Source organism: Mchenga conophoros, linkage group LG12 (genome assembly GCF_057382185.1).
Source record: "Mchenga conophoros isolate Kocher_MC1m ecotype Shallow Benthic linkage group LG12, M_conophoros_male_GT1.1, whole genome shotgun sequence".
NCBI classification, from domain to species: Eukaryota; Metazoa; Chordata; class Actinopteri; order Cichliformes; family Cichlidae; genus Mchenga; species Mchenga conophoros.
The window spans coordinates 19,314,176-19,329,857 of NC_140537.1; the positions used below are offsets into that span (position 1 = coordinate 19,314,176).

The 15,682-nt window shown below is 45.5% G+C and overlaps 1 protein-coding gene across 1 annotated transcript in view; it reads left to right on the forward strand.

Moving 5' to 3' along the window:
- The first annotated feature begins 1,309 nt into the window (after positions 1-1,309).
- setbp1 (SET binding protein 1) overlaps positions 1,310-15,682 on the forward strand; it is a 37,793-nt gene continuing 23,420 nt past the window's right edge. The window contains exons 1-2 of the mRNA XM_085294216.1: positions 1,310-2,112; positions 7,646-8,238. Coding sequence (XP_085150342.1) covers positions 7,804-8,238 — 435 coding nt within the window. The 5' untranslated portion in view covers positions 1,310-2,112; positions 7,646-7,803. The remainder of the gene's footprint in view (positions 2,113-7,645; positions 8,239-15,682) is intronic.

Genomic DNA, 15,682 nt, shown 5'->3' on the forward strand with positions numbered 1-15,682 from the left:
TCACCAAATAGCACCATCGCAGCTCATTCCAGTAGTAGTGGTTTGCGCACAAGCCATTTCGTACGAAGACAAAGGTGATAAACTTTATTTATAGTTCAGCCCACGGGCTTGCAAAATGTTTCATGTCAAACACCCCCAGAGGATATGCATTAGAACCACTACTGATAAGATTTATGTATTAAGTTATGACTCAGCAGAAGCCGCCTATTCTGGATGAGCGAAGTGAAGGCAATGATCACAGCATCTCTAATATTCTAAATCGGTTATCTCTTATTCATTTTGACTATATGGAAAAAGATAGCTTTTATTGTAACCCCAACCCTGATAAGGATAAGCCAAAGAGAATGAATGGATGGACCTTTTTTCTGCCTTTAGTATATCTGTTATATCATTAAGGCTGCTAATTGTGTGCTTTTTAATTTGTTTTCTGATGACAGAGCTTTTTTCATCTTAAATTAAGTGAAGCCCTTTACTGGTTAAATAAAACGCTACAGCTGAATTATGCCCAATTGTTCATGCAGGTGCCCGGTTAGTGTTCAAATGAAGCCACAGTAGCTCAGATGCTGATTCAAACAGGACTGGCCAGATGTTGAGCCGAATTAACATCTGTTGTCTGGTATAATTGCTCTGAGACAGTGATTCTCAAACTTTTTCTGTCTTGCCCCCACTTCAGAAGTCAACAGCCCCAAAACACCAATGCATAACAATAAAAAAAAATCTACAACTTTAATGAAACTTTAGTGAATTTAAACACCAACTCTTAGTTTGCCTACAAATTATATTCACTCAAACTTAGCTGTAGTCCATATTTTACCCCTGTTTGTTTATGTCCAGCCAATTAATCAAATCCCACAGCTCTAAGACCATTAAATATTTATTTATCATTACAATTCAGGCATTTTAAAGCCAGGCTCAGTAGACTACAGTTACATAGTATCAGATGCATATTTCCCTTAAAATATTTATTTCAGTCGCAGTCTCTTCTGCTCTGTATGCAGGTACGTATCTGAACCTGTTGAAAACCAGTGCCAAACATGTTTCTCCTCACAGCAGTGACTCAGTCAAAACAACAAGCCTTTTGCCAGATGTTGCTTTCCCTATTTGCATTACATTAAAATAACACCGTGCCAGTATGAGAGCAGTCCCACGGGAGAAAGCCCTGGGAATTAGGGGGAGGTTTGGAAAAGAAAAAAAAAGAAAAAAAAGGGGGAAAAAGGGAGACTCGTTGAGGTTGTTTGCTGCCAGGGGGAGGCGATGTCGCTCCTCCTCTTCTCATCTCTCCCCTCTGCTTTGCTCTGCTAGAGCTTTTAGTCTGCTGGGTGAGATCATTACCAGACACCAGGCTCCGGGACCTGACATTCACCGATCGGAAAAGCAGAGAGAGAGAGAGCAAGAGCGAGCGAGAGAGAGGCACAGAGAGAGAGGTAGAGAAAAGCTTGACCCAGTGCAACCGGCGACGAGCAACCCCCACCACCATCTCCTGCCTCTTGTGCAGCCCACTGACGACTAAAAGCGCGGTCTTGTCGCTGAAATTCCACCCCCCGCTGCTGGATTTGGGCTTGTAGTCGGATGCGGGCTTGTTTTGACTGCAGTAACAGTCCTGCTCTCACCCCCTCCTCCTCCCAAACCAGCCGAGTAGCGGATTTGCGAGGGATCTCAGTGCCGTGCAAGCTCCCCGAGTGACCAGCGATCCCGCAAGGCATCGGAGATTCAGTGCGCACGGCGGCGGCGTCAGCGGCGGCTCTCCACAGCGCGAGTCAACACGCCAGAGCCTCTAAAGATCTTATTTCTACCAGGAACTGGACCCAAGTTTCCGATTGGATTTTTTCTCCTCCCCTGTGCGGCTACCTTGATTCTGCCACCAGATCGACTGCAAATCCTATTTTCTCGCTCTCTTTTTTTCGCTCTTTGCTTTCCAAAGCACCGTTGACGCCATTTTCCCCGGGATTTTCTGTCAAAAAACATATCCGTCTCTTCTGGCACCGTTTGACAGCTCCACGGGAGGCTGTCACCCCATCCGTCGCTTTCGTAAAATGTCTCTAAATGGATTGTAAATGATCGTGATAAAATATTTACACGTTAGAGCCGAGTGTGAGACAACATTAGACATGGGTAAGTAGCCCCGGTTGACTGACCACATTCCACACCTGAATGCACCTCTCCGGTGAAAAACTGTGTTCGTGTTTGTAACGCCACTTGGCCGCCTGTGTCTGCTTTCCATGTGTGCTGTTTGAGCTGCCTGTCACCTCCTACAAAGCCTTCCACATTCTGCCCGCGAGACTGTTATTCCTTAAATGTGAAATTGCTTGCAGTCACATGCCAGCAAAATCGCCCGAAACACACGCGCACGCGCGCACATGCTCGCGCCACCACTCAACGAGACGCACACCAGCCCCAAACAACTGTGGTACTACTCGGTCTCCATCTGTTATTACTGTGTAATACCTTGGTAATTAGATGGTGGTGGTAGGGGCGGGTAAGAGAAAACAACCAATTAAGGCCAATGGGATAAAGTGTCCACTGCTCAGATCAGGGTTTAACTCAACCACAGCTCGGCCTCTTAAGTTTAAATCTGTTTCTGCTGTAGTGGACCACCTGCGCCTTCACTGACATGGACAGTCCATCACATAGCATCACAATCTGTGGCATGCAGCAAGCAGATGGTTGTCACTCTTTCGACCTGTCAGTTGTTCCTTTATCTGAAGTTAAGCTGTGATTTTTGTTTGCATGTTTGTTTCTAAATGTTTTCAGTGTTTTTTTGTTGTTGTTGTTTTAGAGGGAAAAATGTGATGTCATGTTGACTTTATCTTTATTCTGATTATCATCATTTTTTACTAGTAGCACAGTGTGCACAAACTGTAGCATCGTCATCACAGATGTGTGCCCAAATGTAGTAGCTTGGTAAAACAGCTCTGCCCACTGTGGTTGCATTTATCAGCAGGTCATCAATTTCACGTGGGTGTCAGAAACTACGTGTCCAAATGCCATGGCCCTGTGGAGGAAGGTGAGGACCGGGGGTCGGTGGTTATCATTAGCACCTAGAAACCTCTGTCACAACCAGACCACCAAAAGATCAATGGATAAACATGACCAAGTCTCACTGCGGGCTGACGTGCGATCAGGTTCTCTTGGATATATATGAGGGCTTGATTTTATAAAAAGAAAAAGAACAAGGGTTAAAGTAAAGGACAACTGTAAGAGAGGTGCGTGAGTAGGTGGAAGGAAAGGAGGCTGAGGAACGGATAATAGAGGTGATTCAAGCTCGGATGGAACCATCGATCTTGTCTTGTTAACAGTTTCAGCTCCCCCAGACCTGGCGGCATTTTTGTGGTGCGAAAGTATGAAACAGGCTATTAGACTCCCGGTTAAGTAATGAGATGCCTGCATGCCACCTTTAAATTAAAGTATGAGAAATCGATTAGGTGTATCCCCTTCTGCGCTGGATACCTTGGGTCGAAATAGGATAACAGAGAAGGTGGGTGGGGGAGGAGGGAATGTGAACGGGATCCAAGGACAAATCTAACTGTTGGCAGGCTCTCTTAACAGAATATCAGCACTGGAGCACCTTTTGGCAGAGCGCACAGAAAGAGGGGAGGGAGGGATAGGGAGGTGGAGGGGAAAGGGAAGAGGTAGCAATGAGGAGAGGGGAGAGAACAGAGGTTGAGGGGGAGTGAGGTGAGGGGAAGGAGGAAGACAGTTGGGGAGTAGGGGAGGTGTTTTTGCTGACAGCCATTTTGTGGCTTCTGCTGCAGTTAAAATGGTTTAACATTCATCTGCTTCAGCCGGGGAGTTACGTGAGGATGGTTTTAGTGCTACCTGGCATATGGCTCATCCAGTGGATGTGCGCGCGTGACTGCGTGAAGCAGCTTTAAGGCCATCTTTTTCAATTATGGCTGTCCCACACATGATATTTTACGATTGTCCTTCTCGCTGCCCTGCAGCTGAACACATGCACATGAACTGGGGAGAGAGAGAGAAAGAGAGAGAGGGCTTTATTTTGTATTTCATATCCAAATATATATATGCATTTATCCTGCCGGGAAAAAACCCAAATAGGCACTTTTTAGGGCTTCCATCACCTCGCTCTGCTCCGAGGGACTAATAGACATCAAACTTGAAACCTCATGCTGTGCCCATTGGACTTGTGAATACTAGAAATCTGGGCCCATTCTCTTTGGTTTGTCTCCAAGCAAAGACTGGAACCTTCTAGAAACATTGGCATATGTGGCTACACTTCACTTGAGAGCCCGAGGAACAAAATAAGGGGAAAAAAACTGCAAATGACAGCCAGACTAGGATCATCAGCTCACACCAAGATGCTCATCTACATCCAGGGATGGTCGTGCTTCTGCTACGTTTGCATAAAAAAGCATGAAATAAAAAAAAAAAAAGGATATTCACCTTGTGCAATCACGCAGGCGTTTGGTGCGTGTGCGCGCGTGCATCTGTCTGCATTTGTGTATGAGCTATTTGTGTGTGCACCTCAGGCACTGGGCTGCTGGGTATGCAGCCTTAAAAGGTTGTGTTTCTGCTGCCATCCCTCTCTCTCTCTCTCTTTCCCGCTCTGTGTCTCTCGCTCACACTTGGACTCCCCTACCTGTTTTGTCTGCCGTCTGTATCGTTCACCATCACCGTTCTGTCCATCTGTATTCCATTATCAATGCTTTATCATAATTGTCGGTAAAAGTACAAGGCGAAATGTTGGAGGACTGTCTCATTCACAGCCTTTCACATCCAGCACAGGCAATGACCTTATGCTATTTAAGAGGGAAGCTGGTTAGCGCTGGCAGTTTTGAGAACATAATAAAGCTATTTATGCAGCGAGTCTGGCCTCTTACAATCACCCTGCTGTCTGAGGCTGGTCGAGGTGTGTGTGCGTGTATGTGTGTGTGTGCATCGCTGTGTTTGTGTGCATAAAAGAGAGAGTGAGAGCGGGGAGAGGAGACAGTGAGGCTCAGGCTAAGTAAGTGAGGGAGGCCCGAGGAGGGGTCAGTCTTACATAAACTCTCAGCTTGTCTGCCAGTAACAGAACTAACACCGCTTAGGGCAGCGAGCAGGGAGGGGAGAAGGAATAGTCATGACCCAGCTAAGGGGCTTATGCAGTAATGGCCCAGAATGACCAGAATTGTACTAATGCACGATGCCATTTTGCTGTCATACTGAGCGATAGCTGTGAAGGGGTACTAAGTCGTAGGCACAGAGTGGATGTGCGTCTATTTAATGTGTGTGTGTGAGACTGAGTGAGTGATGTTGTGGTTGGCAGCTGTCTCTTTTTCCTGTCTTTGTCCTCAGTCACATGACATCCAGGGCAGCTTTCACACATGCCATTAGGGCGAGTCACCGAGCTGACATTAGGAACTGGGAGGTTCCTGAAGGACCAAAGGGGGTCATGTGGGCACTGTAAGACCAGGCTGGGACTACACCTGGACTGCACCGCCTTTTGTTTATATCTGTAAAACTTTGTATGCTTAAAAGTGTGATTGTACAAGCACGGCGATGGCTGTGGAGTTTGCGGGAATGAGTTTCTAACTTCCAGGCAGTCAGCAGTTTTCATTCTTGCTGGCAGGGTGTATGCAAAATCACTCTTGAAACAGGCTATCCATCAAACTGAGCATTATTTATGTCTCAGTGTTACTGATTGATGTAACACTTGCCATGGTGTGGTTGTGCACTGAGCACAGTCTGCTTTGAAGACTCGTGTTAGTCAAAGAGTTAAATGAAGGAGGCTCTGGGATGTGAAATTTTATCCTGCCAAGAAAGCTTTGCACTTAAATTCTTAGTTGTCACGATGTCACCCCCCCCCCCCCCCCCCCCCAAAAAAAAAAAGCAAAAAAAGTGAATTTGGTATATTCTTCCATTAAACAGGCTGCTGTCGAGGAGCTAAGTTTAAAAACCAGTTATTTTGAATGAAAACCTGTGATTTCCAAGGTAGGAAATCAATTTGAGAATGTATTAATGTGCTTTGGGAAATGTTTGGCAGTACAGCCATGTGAGCAATTTGGGCTTCATAAGCTTAAACATGCAAAACCGCTGTTACGCTCCCTTAAATTTTTTGATCCTTGACCGCCACTGGGCTACCAGAACCTACATCAATAACCCTTGTAAGTGGTTTCAGATTGGCAAACTTTACGGTTAAAGAGAGGGTTCGTTGAAACAAGTCTTTTTTGACTTTTTTTTATTTAAGGGCATGCAGAAGAAAAAGGACACACGGCTAACTTTGAGAGCTGGACACTGTGTGCAGTCTTGCAATGGTTTGTTGGAAAATTTGCTGTGGATTAAGACTGCTCAGTCACACTGCAAGCATGTGCTCTGAGGCCCCTTAGATATTATGATGGGATCAGCTGTTTGTACAGTAGCGTGGGCTGGTACAGTACAGCACACTGAGAAAACACATACAGCTAAAGGAAAATGACTGTAGTAGTCATGCCAGGGAGTGTATTAGGTTAATAGGTATGCAAATCTTGATATATGCTCTGAGCCAGTTGTGCTCTTTCAGATCTTTTTAAGTCTGCGGGAAGCAAGATCCCTTTACTTGAGTCATGTCGACAGGTAGTGGTCTAGTCTGGGTTCACATCAGTGTAAATGGTGTCAGGCTAAGCTCAGCATGTGAGACAGCATTCCCCACTTCCCACTCAGTCATGCCTCATGTCATATTGACTGATGGGATTCCCTCGAGCTGTAGTGAGAAGTGTAGTCCACTGTTTGTTTTGGTTGCTTTCTGTTTATACGCCTGTGTGTAAGTAGGCCTGTGCAAGCGCACGTGTGTATGTACGTATGGCGTGAGCGTGTAATATGGATCTGTGTCTGCACGTGCAATGATCCAAAACAGAAATCCTGAATCCTCCTGACAAGCAGCGGCCACAGTGTTTTTCTCCAGAGAGCAGGAATAGCAGCAGGGGGTGCAGCATGTGTATGGCAACGTTGTCATTTTGGATGTGCGTCTGTGTGGATGCGCGCACTGTTTTTTTTTACTGTGTATGTGTGTAGCAATGCGGCTGCATGCGTGTGTAAAATGGTTCAGACGCTAGTTTTTCCAGACCAGCTCGTAAACCACATCTGGGGAAAGAATTTAGATTCCTTCTCTCCGTTTTTCTCTGCTGCTTTTCCTTTCCCCCCTTGTGTGTTCCCCTCCCTCCTCCTTCACTCCTCTGAAGAAGAAAAAAAAAACAACAAAAAAAACGGAGCCAGCTTCGTTCATTTTTTTTCTGTGTTGTGTCCTCAGGCTAACTTCAGCCTGGTTTTAGTGCAGAGAAGAGGAATGTCTTATTTTGCACTGATCACTCTAGTGTCTGCGCAGCTCCGCTTCAGATCTGTCACAAGGATGGAATAAGTAATGAAGGGTGAGAGAGAAGATTTAGCAAAGAGGGAGTAAAGAAGAGAGCAGGAAGAGAGGAAGGCAAGTGGGTGTCAGAAATGAGTTTGTTTATGCGAGGTACAAAATGCAAATGATAGCTAGGCAGCATGCCTCTGCAGCTCTGTGATGAGTGTGTGTTTGTCTTCATACTTAACAGGCAGGCAATGATGGCGATGACAGAGAACAGGCCTGTGCTGAGAGGTAGCAGTGGAATGGAAGATATGGGGATGACGGAACGGGTCTCATACGCCCTTTTTTCCTAATTATGTCATTCACCTGCTCTTTCTGCAGACTGTCCCTGGCTTCGCTGTGTTCCTGTGGGACAATCAACACAACCTCAGTAGCTGATTGACAACAACCAACCAGCCCGACAGACTACTGCTTTCTATCTTCCTATTGGCTGGCTGCCAAGGCTTCCCCCATCCTGACTGGCTCTGGTGGGAGAGTGGATGGAGCAAAGGGATCTGGTTGGCTCAGCCCGACCCAAAGAGGCTGACCTTCAGGGAGGTAGGGTGGGGCCAAATGAAGGGGACCAAGAAGGAGCAGGAGGCATCGGGTTGGCACGCAGCGATGATGTGATTAACGGTGCCATCAGTGAAGGTGAGGGGTTAGAGGAACAGGGGGACGGGCTAATGGAGGAGCAGGAGTTCTCCATCAAGGAAGCAAGTTTCCAGGAAGGAAGTCTAAAGCTGAAGATACAGACCACCAAGCGCACCAAGAAGCCCCCAAAGAGCCTTGAGAACTACATTTGCCCACCGGAGATCCGGACGACCATCAGACCTGCAGTTGGAGAGGGCAAAGGGGGACGGCAGGGGCGAACAGGTAGTGGAGGAGGGGCGGGGCGGGCCCCAAAGGAAGAAGAACGAGGGCCCCCCAGAAAAAGGGTAAGTCATGACACTGTGATGCAAGTTTGAGCGTTATTGAGTGAAAAAAAAGGCTTCTCTCACTCTCGAGATCTCTGAGTTGACCGCTCCCTTTCTCACACACACCTTTCTCGGTAGCTCCCTTCCCGGCTTGGTTACACGGGGTCAAAGTTTGCCCCGTAATTGAAACCAGCCTAACTGAGATCACACAGCGACACACATACAAGCACACAACACACACTCACATAAGAGCTGAGAATAGGGCTGACATAAGCAAGTGACAGCTGGCGTCTGCTCTCTCCATTTGTGGTCATATACACAGAGACCTTTACTGTCTCCTCTCCTCTCCTTTCCTCTCCTTCCCTTTAATGAAATCAGCTTTTGCGGGTCAGTGCCTTCAACGCCGCCCCCCTCCTCTTGCCTCCATCACACCCTCTACACACTATACTGGTGTTGTACAGGTCCTTGGGGGAATCTAGTGTTGCAGTGTGTGTTGACCTACACAGTGGTGTGTGTGTCCAAACCTGACAGCCATCTCGATGTCACCGAGCTCGACAGGCCAAGCAGGAGTAAAGGCGTCATGTTGTCAACATGATGTTGTGTCGTGTTTTCCTCCGCTGTGCCTCACTTCTGTGGCTTCGGCTCTTAATTGGCTCGTGAGACGCGCCCGTGATTGGTGTTTTTTCATCAGTGTCAATAACAGTCCTGCCTAGTCTCCATTCAGTAAACGCTTTGGGTCAAAGTTCAAGCGAGGGCTGCTCCAAGATGAACATGATATTGTCACTTGTTGGGATGTTTTTCTCATTTTTCTCAAGTAGATGGATTTAGAGTAAGGCAGTGAAAACAAGCGCAGCATTCAGCTATTTGGGGCTTTCATTTTACTTGAAAGGGTTCGCGCATTCAGGCTAGTCACCATCGAATTATCTGCCACCCTGCTAGCTACAGAGGTATTGTTAGGCTATTAAAGAAGTTTTTATTGAAATTGTTTTCAATAAAAGTTTAGTTTATGGCTGTCAAGCAGTGTGGTACAGCACCTGCGAGGGCAAGAGTGGCAGAAATAAGTGCAATCATATGGCAGGAAGAAGACAGCAGAAAATAGACAAAACCGCAGACTAGAGTGCATATGAGGTTAGTTTTTAATATAGCGAAGGGTTCTTTGAAATATCTTTAGTAAAAAAAAAAAGAAATCTTTGTTGACTTTAGCTTTTATGATGTGTTTAAAGGCTGTATTGTAGTTTTAAGTGTTTAGCTTACAAGTGGAGTGTCATGAGTAGTGAGAATAAACACAAAGAAAACTAATTTTTTTATTTCTATTGACAGTAGGCATGTCAAAACAGTAGAATTTTAAACTTGATACCGATACCCGTGAAAATATTTGGTACTCGTCACGACATTTATATTCCAAAATTAAGAGGCACATTTTAAAAATATATATTAGAACAAATGATGGTCCAGTCAAATGTAATCAGCTACAGCCCTGTTTCATTTATACCTCTGCTTCTGACTACTTGGTATCATAATTCTTTGCTGAGCAAAGCTGCTGAGCACTGTTTCTGTCTAGCTGCCTGTGGACCTTTCATAATATACTTATTAGACACAAATAGTTCTATTACCCTGTCAACTTATCACTGTTTAGTAGCAGTAGTTATAGTAGTTTAGTAGTAGTTTACACACCGATAGGCAGGATTGTGAATAAAGTTTGCCGCTAGCATTAGCAATAGCTGCTACTTTAGCCGCTACCTTATGATAACCTAACTAATTTGGCTAATATGGCTGTCATATAATTGCTAATAGTTAAACTGGCCAGGGCAAAACTTCTGACTATTGTTTGGCAAATTTCTGTTGTTGAAATGAGAACTTTATTAACCTCAGGAAACTCTTCGTAAAGATTGGGGGTTTCAAACTTTAAGATGCTTTGCTACGTGTTTTGCTAGTATTCGTGTGTTCACGTGTTCAGCTGCTAGTGAGGGCAGCGGCTGCACGCCTGTCTGTTTGCAGAGGTGCTGTATGAAGTTCTCTGTCAGCTGGAGGAAGCTAAGCCGGTGCTGCTGACATCGATACTGTTGGAAATGAGTATTTCAGCTGATTGTTTTTTGTAGTATCAATCAAGGATCAACTTTTTCCGATGACATTATTCACTACAAATGCTGCTTCTGGTGAAATCTTCAATTGACAGTGCCGTGCCCCATGTCTTAGTAATTTGGTGCATAATGAAACCCTGCAACATGTCAATTCAATGAGCGCCTCGGTCAATAAAGTAGAATTAAAAAATGCATTATTGGCAGGTTGTTAAGTCACAACTCAGCGAGCAGATTGTTCTCTAAATAAACTGGGAGCGAGTGGGTGTCAAGTGTCGCCCCACGAGTGACCTATCCAGGCAGCAATGCTAATGCTAACCCGAACAAACAAAGCATTTCCAGTAGTGTTGTGTATTACATGTGAAATAAAACAAATTTTGTAACTTTACAATTGTCCAGACTTCATGTGTGAAAATGGCTTTGACAAGTTGCACTTTCATAATATCTTTATGGGAAAAGGTTTTGTTTTTTACGTTTTTTAATGAATTGCTGGATCGTTCTAGTCCTCTCTAAGTTTTTGGTTGTTTATAGATATTTGCAATTGGTAGACAACAGTTTACGTAAAGATTGCTCGCCAACATGATTGCTCTACACTTGTGTTTTTCCAACAATTGGAACACTGGCTTGGAAAAGAAATTCATGGTCATTTCTTTGTTGCTGGCAGATTTCAGTGTGATTTACAGCCACAATTTCCAGTAGTTGTCTTCAGGATGTGTATTCTTGTCTGAGCTTTTCTGTAAATAAAGTATGAATAGGCCTCTGAAAAATTTCAGTGTTTACATCCATTAGTAAGCTGAATGAGCTGAGCTCGGCGCTGTGATGTTTTTAGCAGCCATTCCTAATCTAGCGCCATCGGCCCCCACTGGGAAGCCCACTGCTACAGTATGATTGACAGGGGTTGTCATAGTGACACGGGCAGCAAGCTGGTCTCTATTGAGGTTTGAGGTTTGGGGAGGGGAGAGGGGGGTTGTGGAGGATGTGTTGGTGTTGATTCAGATCAGTTTCAACCCTTCATCCCTTGCACTCTGTCCCTCAATCACACCCCCACCATCCCTCTCCCCCTCTCTTTCCCCCTTACATCCTTTCCCTCCATCTAGCCATCACCTGCCACCCCAAGGGTGTAATACAGGCAGGCTCAGTGGAGAGGAACGGGTTAAAGAGAGAGGCCGGGCTGCTTTTTCTGTCTCACTCTTTTTCTGTATGTGTGTGTTGAGGTTAAATACTCTCTTTGTGGTGTACGTGAGGCTGTGAGTCAGGAGGGGGACGGGAGGTGAGGGGGAGCAGATGGACAGCCTCTCTCCTCTCTGTTGTATTGTGTCCACATATATGCTTTCTCCCTCTATTCTTTTAATCAATCTCTCTTTCCACACGTTTCCCCCTCCAGCTTTTCTTTCCCTATGTCTTCCTCTTTCCAAGCACTGTCTTTCATCGTGCTTTTCTCTCTCTTTCACCCTCTGTTGTCTTGTAGCAGATGGCAGCGTGGGGCAGCAGCAGCAGCAGCAGCAACAGAGCAGAAGCCAGAGTGTGAGCAAGAGAGAGGGGTAGAGGGGAAGGGGGTCGTGGAACGAGGAGGAGGAGGAGAAAGGAGGTGGGGGTCAGGCATATGGAGAGCCTGGTTAAGGGGCCTCCTCAGAGGGAGTGTGTATATGCGTGTGGTAGTGTGGTGAATAGAGGAGGGGGAGAGGCAGGATACAATAGAAGCCCATTAAGACAGAGATTTGACTCTAATAGACAGAGAGGGAAAGAGACAGGCAGACAGATAAGAAGGCAAACATGTAGAATGGTGCAAAGAAACAGATGGAAATTGTGTTTTTTAGCCATTCTTTCTTTTGTAGCAGCCTAAGAATCTGCCGTCAGAAAGGCCCCTTCTCCTCTCTTCCCTCTGCTGACTTGTAATAACATTAAAATTTTAGGTTATTCCATGTGGGAAAGCTGTCGTTTTGCAAACCCCAAAAACAGCAGCCTAAAAAGATAAATCCGAGTTATGCAAATTGCATTTTTACACTAGAGACGTGGCAGAATGTCAACAAAGGCTGTGCTTGCAATCCCTTGTATTAGTATTTACCCCTGACCATTTTATATGATTGTCCATATTCACAGTGTAAAATTTAAATACCGCACGGATCCATCGCTGGCATTGATAATTACAGTGCACAGTGCAGTGCATCACATTTTATAGGCTTAAAAGTTATATTCATTTGACTCTACGCCTGTCAATGATGACCAATAATGGCCTGGATTTATTTACCGCTCTCTATAAAATGCTATTTATTATGCAGTGAACATGGCTGCAAAGGCAAGAGAAAAGAGCAGAGTTAGCCTGTCTTAAAGGGAAGGGAAAGGGGAGTTTCATCCACCTATCATCTTCATAGCGAGCATCCATAACCGAGGAAGTCAATGAGGAAGCGTAGTGTGTCAGAGGACAGACCCAAACACACATTAACGGGATATGATGGGCTCCCCTTCTCTGTCTCCAGCTGACATCACACACATGCTGAACATCCTCTCACACACGGCTCTTTGTCTGGGCGCGCTGTGTGTGTTTGGAAGATGAATGTGTGTGTTTTAATGGATTGGGTCCTGGGTCAACCACTGCATCACTCCTCCAGACACACACTCTTCTCGCGCGCACACACACACACACTTAGAAACACACACTGACACACAGTTAGCGGTCCGATGCCTTCACATGGGGGAGCGTGCGCTAGCTAAAATACATCCACTCTTTTACTATCTCTTCTATACACACACACACATACATACAAATCATGTTGAACAGCGATTGCAGTTAGAGAGAGTGTTTTCCTGGTTATCTGTCCAGTTCCCTGGACGTGCCAAATGTGGCTCTTAATCCATTTCACTATCTGTGGGGAGAGATAAGCCAGAGCTTTTCCAGGAGTCCAGACCAGGCCTTGTGTTGTTGTTGTTGTGTGTATATGTGTCTGCGTGTGTGTGTGTGTATTAGTGGGTGCACGCGAAAGCTCGACGGTAAGACACACACTTATCTTGTCTTGACAGCCCCTCTGCTTGGTGGTCCTCCTGGCTATGTGTGTGTACGTTGCTGCTTGGTGGTCTCCCAGCAGTGTTTGGGATTATTATGTGTTAGTCAAGTGCATTCACAAGGAAATTAATGCTGCCACAGTCGCCACGCCAAGTGTGTGCATGCAGTACGTGCACATGCGTGTGTGTGAAATGGTTTGCCTTTTGATGTGAGCTTTTTTATCCCTGGCTGAAATGGCGGTTGGTGACCTGAGGGACTTGATGAGCTCATAAAATAGGAGTGTGTATGGGTGTGTGTGTGTGTGTGTGTGTGCGGGCGTCAGCTTGAGCGGATAGCATCGTGCTTACCCACAGAGAGCACCCCCTGACTGATTTATGAATATGTATGAACATGAAATGATCACCTATAATATGGCCTGATCCACCTGTCATATTGGAGTTTTTTTCTCTGGTGACTGTCACTGTGGTCCAAAGACCCAGGCTTTTATATTCAGTGTGTGTGTGAGTGTGTGTGTGTGTGTGTGTGAGTGTGTGTGTGTGTTTGTGTACGTGTGCCCTCACTGTGCTGTCTTTGAGAGTACGGATCGGGAATGCTTTAAAGGGGCGTTTCCCTGTAGTGGATGGGGGGATGGGACATGTGAATGTGTTTGTGTGCATGTGTGCTCGCATGCTGGGGAGGGGTGAGTGATTTAGCACCGCTGAAACACCAGCTGTCCATCTGTGTCTGACCCCCCATACACACCCCGTGCACACTTGAAACACACACAGACACTCACACAGACACGTCTCCTCGCGTCTAAACTCTGATCTGCTCTTCAGTATCTCTCAAATCTGAAGAAAGTCCAGACAAAACACAATCTGTTCATCGGCCTTTCTCCCTCCAAACACAGGCACACTCGTGCTCACATTCATCATAACACAGACTTACATTAATTTCCTTTGGATATAACTACTGTTTGCTTAACCCTAACCCTCAAGCCAAGTCTTCCTACTAAAATTTTATCATTTGCCTTATTATCAGAAGTGAGATGAATCCCCAGAAACTGATTGTCTGTCCCTACAACACACACACACACACACAAGGGCACACACACATCTACACACACACACTAAGGAAGACTGCTCCCTAATAAGCTCTGCGGTAGTGCTGGTGCTGCAGTGTATCCACAATGAATGACTCTGCAAGGTCACTCCTAGTGAGCACATGTAAATGCTACACACAAACATTCACACACACACACACACACACACACACACACACACACACACACACACACAAAGGAGCGCTGAAGGCTGGCAGCAGAAGAGATGAACTTTGACCCTGCTGGACATTCAGAAGTCGAGGTGATAGCTGAACTCCACAGTTGTATAAGCCCTAGTGTCTGTGTGTGTTCGTGTGTGTATGCTGTGTGTTTCTGCCTGTGTGTGTGTGCTGTATTGTTTGTTTGTGAGAGTGGGTCAGGGTTGAGACAACTGGAGTCTGGCCTTTGCTTTCTTAGCCTCAGGGCTGGATTTGGTGTCTGTGTACGCGCATGTGTGTGTGTGTTTGTGTTGACCATTTGGTTGGAACTGTAGCTAATTTCTCAATCAGACACACACATACCATCTTCTCAATCTGTCCTAAAGGTCAAGACCTATTCATTCACTATTGTATCCAGTCTCAGTGGGTTGCTTTTCCTCTTAAGTCTGATGCAGGGCAGCAATAATAGGCAGTCTAGCTGAAGGTACATTTTAATAAAGACCTGAGGCAACTACACTTAAAGAAATGCCAGTGGGTCACTTAGGCAGCATCTGCCAGTGAACATGAAGGCATTTTGTGTTGCCTTTTTTTTCTGGCAAATATATTTTTATATTTTCCAAAAACAAAACAAACCCAAAACAAAACAAACATATCAGGTTCTGTCTTTTAAAGATACAGCTGATAGGCTTCAGCCTTTTTCAAACAGCGTGACATTACCCAACAGAGATGCACGTGAGAACTGTCTGAAGCTACAATTAAACATCAACTTCGATTAATTTAACCTGCTAGCTCTGAATTGCAAAACCTGTGATATTGCAATATTTTATTTTTTTTGCATCATGCCTGTCTACATTGGGTAGTGTAGACAGGAAAGCAGGTGAGGGAAGAATGGGAAACTTGGACCTCTGCATTGGCCTTTTGCATATGGCTAATGTAGATGTATGAACTATACCAGTATCAGTGTAACAGATATTTGATTGCACAGGTCATTTACTAGTTAAAAGGTTGGTGGTTGAATCCCCGCCTCACTCAGTCTGCACGTTCACGACCCAGCCCCAAACTGCCCCTTCGATTCTGATGTGTCCGTATAATGAAGCCTAGGTTATACTCTGTTGCAGACATGGAAATGGACATCATTCATCAGTCA